The sequence below is a fragment of the Lynx rufus genome, unplaced genomic scaffold (genome assembly GCF_022079265.1).
Source record: "Lynx rufus isolate CCGP_SWC_20201006 ecotype Redwood Valley unplaced genomic scaffold, mLynRuf1.p SCAF_23, whole genome shotgun sequence".
Taxonomy (NCBI): domain Eukaryota; kingdom Metazoa; phylum Chordata; class Mammalia; order Carnivora; family Felidae; genus Lynx; species Lynx rufus.
In genome coordinates this window covers 1566372-1573649 of record NW_025814838.1, presented here as the reverse complement: position 1 = coordinate 1573649, position 7278 = coordinate 1566372, and the positions used below count along the sequence as shown (strand labels likewise).

Sequence of the window (7278 nt, the reverse complement as noted above, 5' to 3'; positions counted from 1 at the left end):
ATTGATTCCCATTCTTTCCAGTGATAAACAATGCTGAAATGGGTTGGGCCTGTTTGTGGTGCCATCATTGTGTACTTGTCCCATTTCCTTAGGGGAAGGGGAATTACTGAATCAAAGGAAGTCACGTATCTAAGGCATTTGTGCATATCAACAAATTGTCCTGCAGAAAAGGCTCTCGGTTTGTCTAGTATAGAGATGACATGAATTACTAGTGACATAATATTCATTTACATGCTTATTATTCAAACAAGTGTGTCCAGTCATTCATGTTATAAGGTTTGGGGCCTGTTCAGAGAAAGGAAGATCCTGCCTTGACATTCCTATGGGCAATATATGGTGGACAGTTTTCTCATTTAATTATCTAGATTCGTTCTTTTTCATCTTGCCATCAAACCTGCATAGCTACCTAAGGCCCCACCTGGCGACCCTAGAAGGGCTTCTGTATTTTTAGACTGGAGTTCAGGTTCAGACTCAGTGACTCCAGGCTTTCTCTTCTCAAAGTCAAAGCTAGCTCCAAGAGTGAGTATGGTGTGTGGGCTGGCCGCCTTTCAGGGGAGGGTTCCTCCGAGAGGGGCTAGCTCTTTGCCATTTGGTACCCTCTGACCTCTGTTTGCCGGTACAAGTGCCTGACACATGGGGGACCCCCAGGAAATGTTTGTGGAGCAAATGAATAAACATACCACTCTAGCTTCCACTGCTTTCCTATTATGTAAACTCATGACATCGTGACACATTAAAACAGAACTATTCTCTATTTTCCTCTTTGAGGGTAGGTCTTAGCCATCTTTGGATCTCAAGCTTCTAGCACATAGTAGGTTTTCGATTAGTGTGTAGGCAACTGTTAATGTGGGGGCACATCTCTCTTCATTCAGCCCCCACCTCAGCCAGCTCTGGACTTTGTCGAAATCTTAGTTCTGTCAGGATTAGCTCAAAAATGCCACCTTCTTTCTTGGTTACTCTAGCCAAAAGAGTAAAAGCTGATATTTTTTGGCTCAGTGTTTTATACATATTACACATATTAATCCTCAACCATTCAAATTCGGTATTATCATCCCCATTTTACAGTTTAGGAAACAGAACTAATTTCCGCAGTGTCAAACAGTAGTTAAGTGACAAGGTCAGGAATCAGACTGCATAAATGGCCTTAAAGACAGAGTCCACAGCCACTAAACTCTACAGAAGGTATCTCTCTGCACTACATTCCTATTATATTTTGTTCGTCAGATTGGTATAGATCTGTCTCATCGTCGCCACATCTCCATATTCTACTGGATCAAGAGCTCCCTGGAGAGTTTCTTTGTAAGTCCAGGGAGTAGACAGTGTCTAGATATTGGTTCGTGATGCTTCAGTATGTACTGATTTGTGGTCCTAGTTTCTGTGTCTAATACCCATGAATAGGAGGCATCGAGAACCATGCAGACTCACTCCCAATTTAGAATTCTTCCTGCTCTCGCACAGTATCTTGAACTGGTCCATGTAACTCACACCCTTACCATTCTTTTTCATGGTTTGTGTACTTGCCCCTTAAAACTGGTAGCATCCAAGGATATATCTTACATGTGTTTCACCTCCTTATCCCAAACTCTTGGCTTAGCACTGAGGTGCTAATAAATTGTGAATTGATATACAAACCTCTGTCACCCCTCACTTATCAGATAATAAACAAACACTTCCAAGCACTCCCCCCTTCCCCAAAGGCAAGCTTGCTGAGTACAGATACTGGGGATCACGCCCCAGGGTCCACTGGAACGGCCCACCAAGCTGGGAACGATAGTTTAATGTTTTAGCCTCTCCCTGGGTGTGGCCTTTGTAGGGTTGTCGACCTGTCCCTAGTCTCCCTGTGGCCTATTTCTTTGTGTCTCTATCTCTTTGTCTCTGCCAGTTTCTCTGTCTTTTGTTTCTCTGCCTCTGGGCCTGTTTTCTCTGCAGATTCCCTTCCTTTTCTTATAGCTCTTCCGACTGTGCTCCAATGATTTCATCTATCTCTTCTGTTTCTACATCTCTTTGTCTCTGGAGGCCAATCTTTTGCTCCTGTGTTTTTGGTTCGCCGCTCTCTCGGTCTCTCTCGGCTTTTGCGTTCTGACTGGGGGTTCTTAGGTTACGACTTTGTGTCTGGCTCAGGGTCTCCGCCCCGGGCCTGATTTCAAAGGCTGACTCTCCCCAGCATTTCCCAGGCGTCTGCCTCTAGCCTCTAGCTGCTGCTCAGGCTTCGGTCTCCCCCAGCCCAGCCCCCATCCCCACCCCACCCCCGGCCCCAGGCCTCTCGGACCCGCCGCGCTTTGTTTCCTGTGTCTCGGCGCCCCGCCCCCGCCCCGTCTGGGGTCTCCGCCGCCCTTTGTTTGCCTGGGTCTCTCCCCCACCCCTTTCCCTGGGTCAGTCTTCGATCTCTCTTTGTCTCTCCGGGCCAGGGTGGCTGGCGCAGTCGGCCAGCCCCGGGGGTCGGCGCAGGTGGCCCAACACAGCGACAATTAGGAAGAGTCTTCGGCCCTCATCACCCGGCTCCGGCCCAGGAGGTACACGGTTAATACCACCGAGTTCGGGCAACTGTCCTCGGCTTAGAGTAGCCCTCTCCGCGGCACGCGGCCTTCCGCCGGCCACCGAGCGCCGGCCGACGCGGGCGGCCTCCACAGGCTTGCAGCTCCTCCCAGTTCCTAGAGCGGCTTGGTGCGGCCTGGCGCTTCCGCTTCCCGTCCCCGCCCCCGGCGGCCGCCCCCGGGACGCCTGGGTCCGAGCCCCCTCCCCATTTGGCGCGGAGCCCGCATACCCCGGCCGCCGGCGGCTCCGGCAGCGAAACCCCGCCGAGGAGCTCGTGAGGGCGCCGGTGTGGCACAGCCGGAGGCGGCTGGGAGGAGAAGGGGGCGCTGTGGGCCGGAAGGAGCAGCAGGTGCAGGGACGGCCGGCGGCGCGGGCGGGGGTCACCGGGAGCCGCACCCCGCACCTCGGACCCGGCCGCTGCCCGGTGCCCGCGCTGGCCGGCAGAGGGCAGCGACAGGGTGCCGCGGGCCGCACATGGCTGTGTGACCGTGGGATTGTGTCTGTCCCCTTGCTCAGGGCGGCGTGCGGGCGATGGAGCGCGCGGTGGAGCCCTGGGGCCCGGATCTCCAGGGCGCAGAGGAGAGGGAGCAGCTGAGAGGCGCCCGCACAGGTGAGGGCCGGGGCAGTGTCCCGCCACGGGCAGGTAAAGGCTGGGTGGGGACTCCGGTGCCGGGCTGTGTCTGGCCGAAGCCCAGAAAAATCGGACGTGAACCGTGCTTCCAGGGGGAGGGGGAGGGGAGCAAAAACCGAGGGAGGGAGCCAACGTTTCTGAGCACCTACTGTGCGTCAGGCCGTGAAGGGGCATCATCGCGAGGACTCTCCCCACTCCTGGAGACTCATCAGCAGCCTCACAGCCTCTGCCCTACTTCAGGCCTCGTTCTGTCTCGTCTTGACAATTGCAAAAACCTCCCCACAGCCCTTTTCTCTTCAGTGATGCACTCAGCAGCCACATTGATCCAAGTCCAGATGTAATCCTGTTTGCCTTCTCAAAAACCTTCCCTAGTTCCCTTCTGCCTGCTAATTAAAAGCCTTAATGTAGTGTTCGATCTAGGCCTTACATGCCTAATCTAGTCCCAACATCCCTTTCCAGCTTTATCTTCCATTCCTCTCCATGGTTTACTCTTTTCTGTGCTGTGAAAGCTTCGCCCTATCTCCTTATTTCTTCTTTCTCTTGTGACCGCGGTTTTTCTGAGCCCACAATTATTTGTGCTTGATCTTACCTCTCCTAAGCATTTTGAGGGACAGGTGTGGGTCTGGGTCCTCTCAGGTATATGCAAGATAATTGAAGTAATACATTACACAATGGGCTAATATAAGAAGATATAATAGAAATAGTAAATAGTAGGTGTTCTATATAGAGACAGTATAATGTAGTGGTTAACACAGGCCTGGAAATTAGACAGACCCGAGTGAGAAACATGGCTTTAATACTTCCTAACCCCGTCGCTGCTTGGCCTTTTGGCCAAGTGTAGTATCTGTTCTTACCAGCGTGATGCTTTATGACCTTAAGCAAGTGGCTTAAGTTCTTGGAATCTCCATGTCTGTAAAATGGGAGTAGTAGTAGCATTGTATCATAGGATAGTTTGCAAGGATTCAGTGATGGGTAGTTCAGTGACCGGCACGTATTAAGGGCACGTTGACAGGAAGTCACCATTGTTGATGAGAGGCAGCAATAATAAGTATTTCAGAAGTTCAGAGGAGAGAGGGAGAGACATCCTTGTGACTACAGATCGCCAAGGAAGCCTTCCTGGGGAAGGTGCCATCAAAGATAGGAGCTGAGCCAAAGGGCAGGGTCTACTACTCCCTTTTGTCTCCCCAGGTTTAGGGAGTGAGAATGTGGAGATTTCTCAGCCGGATGAGTTTGAACATCCCCCCCAGGAGGATGACTTGGGGTTCAAGGAAGAGGAAGATCCGGCTCCAGGTCATGAAGTAGGAAATGCCTCTCTCAAACCTGAAGGCATCCAGACCTGGGATGACTTGTGGGTCCAGAGAGAGGGACCGGGAAAACCTCAGGCTCGGGACAGAGGTCCCCGGCTCCTGGGAGAGCCACGCTGGGGCCAGGCTAGCGATCGGGCTGCCGTGTGTGGTGAGTGTGGCAAGAGCTTTCGGCAGATGTCAGATCTGGTGAAACACCAGCGGACCCACACAGGGGAGAAACCCTACAAGTGTGGGGTCTGCGGCAAGGGCTTTGGGGATAGCTCTGCCCGTATCAAACACCAGCGAACTCATAGTGGTGAAAAGCCCTACAGAGCCCGACCACCAGCCCAGGGTCCCCCAAAGATTCCTCGGTCCAGGATCCCGGCTGGTGAGCGCCCCACTATCTGCGGTGAATGTGGCAAGAGCTTCCGGCAGAGTTCTGACCTGGTGAAACACCAGCGGACACACACGGGTGAGAAGCCCTACAAATGTGGCATCTGCGGCAAGGGCTTTGGCGACAGTTCTGCTCGTATAAAGCACCAGCGGACACACCGGGGGGAGCAGCCACCCCGGCCCGTGGTGCCCAGACGGCAGCCTTCTCGAGCAGCCACGGCAGCCCCACAGGGACCCAAGGCCCAGGACAAGCCATATATCTGCACCGATTGTGGCAAAAGATTTGTGCTCAGCTGCAGCCTTCTGAGCCACCAGCGCAGTCACCTGGGGCCCAAACCTTTTGGCTGTGATGTGTGTGGAAAGGAGTTTGCCCGGGGCTCAGACCTGGTGAAGCACCTGCGGGTGCATACGGGAGAGAAGCCCTACCTGTGCCCTGAGTGTGGCAAGGGCTTTGCCGACAGCTCTGCCCGGGTCAAACACCTCCGCACCCACAGTGGGGAGAGGCCTCATGCCTGTCCGGAATGTGACCGCACCTTCAGCCTCAGCTCCACCCTCCTCCGCCACCGCCTCACTCACATGGAGCCCCAGGACTTCAGCTTCCCAGGCTACCCTTTGGCCCCCCTGATCCCCAGCCCACCCCCCAGCTCAAGCCCACCCCCACCTCCTCTTGGCACAAGCCCCCCACTGACACCTCGAAGCCCTTCACACTCAGGTGATGGGCCTTTTGGCCTGCCTGGCTTGGAGCCAGAGCCCGGGGGCCCACAGGCTGGGGAGCCACCCCCACCACTGGCAGGTGACAAGCCCCACAAGTGCCCTGAGTGTGGCAAGGGCTTCCGCCGAAGCTCGGACCTGGTGAAACACCATCGTGTGCACACAGGGGAGAAACCCTACCTCTGCCCTGAATGCGGCAAGGGTTTTGCTGACAGCTCGGCCCGAGTCAAGCACCTCCGCACCCACCGAGGTGAACGGGCTCGGCCACCACCACCATCCACTCTCCTGAGGCCACATAACCCCCCTGGCCCAGCACCCATGGCCCCTCGACCCCGAGTCCGAGCCCAGCCCTCTGGACCCAGCCAGCCCCATGTGTGTGGCTTCTGTGGGAAGGAGTTTCCCCGGAGCTCAGATCTGGTCAAACATAGGCGAACGCACACTGGGGAGAAGCCATATAAGTGTGCAGAGTGTGGCAAAGGTTTTGGTGACAGTTCTGCCCGAATCAAGCACCAGCGTGGGCACTTGGTCCTGAGGCCCTTTGGGACAGGGGATGGTCGGGCAAGGCCCCTCAAAGAGGAGCCACCAACAGGACTGGAATGATGGGGTCCAGGGAAGGTGGAGGCCCAGGAGACCAAAGGGAGGGTATCGGCTGCTTAAGCAGAGAAGAAAGGGCCGGGGAGGTGGTGGGAGGGAGAAGAAGGGGAAGAAATGGGAGAAAGGAGTGAATAGATAGAAATAGAGATTGGAGACAATGACCTTGAAGCTCAGGAAACTGTCCTGGCTGGGCTCAGTCAGGATCTTGACAGTGTGGTCTATACCCCCAGCTTCTAGAACACTGCCTTGTACTCTGAATAGTGTAGGCACTCAATAAGTACTTGTTGAATGAATAAACTGGCCTTAGCCTGAGGGCCCTTAAAGAACTCTAAATTCCTGCTGCCTCTTAACCTGTTAAGGATTGCTCCTACCCAACCTTGCCCTTAGGAGACCAGCACCCTGGCCAGCACCAAACAGGGTTTGACCTGTGTTTACAACAGCGAGACTTCAGGAGTTTGGGGTGGTAGAGAGGCAGGAGCATCTTGAACCTTCTGATGGGGAGAGTGTTGCTGTGTGGACCGCAGTACGCAGGCTCAGGCCCCTGGACATGGCCTTAGCCAGGAAGGGCGCTCTTGGACAGCCCAGACCCATCTGCCCTGGAGAACCCCAACCTGCCCTGACACCTGGACACTGGCAGAATAGACCAGAGACAGCAGAAGGAGCACTCCACTCGATGCCAAGCCCAGGTCCTGGTGGACGTCAGCAGAGACAAACTGGCTGGGAGAAGGGCAGGACTGGAGTGAGGAGAGGCCAGGGAAGCTCCAAGGCAGGACAGCCACATTTCCATGTATCTCCTTGCCAATAAACTTTCTTGTCTGAAGCTTGGACTCTGTGCTTGTGTGTGTGTGCAGGGTGAGGGGTGGAAAAGATGTCAAAGCCCCACCAGAGGTGAAGCCATGTGTAACCCTGTGAGGGTCTCTTGTCTTCTTTGAGCCCAGCAAATAAAGAAGTTGGAATAGTCTGCCGCTATCTAGGTGTGACATCTGGTCGAAAAAACAGCCACCAGGTTTGTCAGCTGATGCTCCTGACTGACTTCTGGCTGTCCACGGGCGCCACCTACACCACAACGTCGAGCGCGGCCCCTAAAAGGAAAAACTCGGCGCCACAGGGCGGGCTGGGGTAGGGGTG

At 54.7% G+C, this 7278-nt stretch overlaps 1 protein-coding gene across 2 annotated transcripts; it reads left to right on the top strand.

The window, feature by feature from the left end:
- The first annotated feature begins 504 nt into the window (after positions 1 to 504).
- ZNF48 (zinc finger protein 48) lies at positions 505 to 6970 on the top strand. 2 transcript variants are annotated; one of them, XM_047087672.1, is made up of 3 exons: positions 505 to 2513; positions 3052 to 3145; positions 4355 to 6970. In XM_047087672.1, exons 2-3 carry the CDS (start codon positions 3067 to 3069, stop codon positions 6154 to 6156), a joined length of 1881 nt encoding a protein of 626 aa, XP_046943628.1. In that variant the 5' UTR covers positions 505 to 2513; positions 3052 to 3066; the 3' UTR covers positions 6157 to 6970. The 2 variants fall into 2 exon arrangements, with proteins under 2 accessions (XP_046943628.1, XP_046943627.1); XM_047087671.1 differs by lacking the exon at positions 505 to 2513 and adding an exon at positions 2543 to 2884.
- The last annotated feature ends 308 nt before the right edge of the window (positions 6971 to 7278 follow it).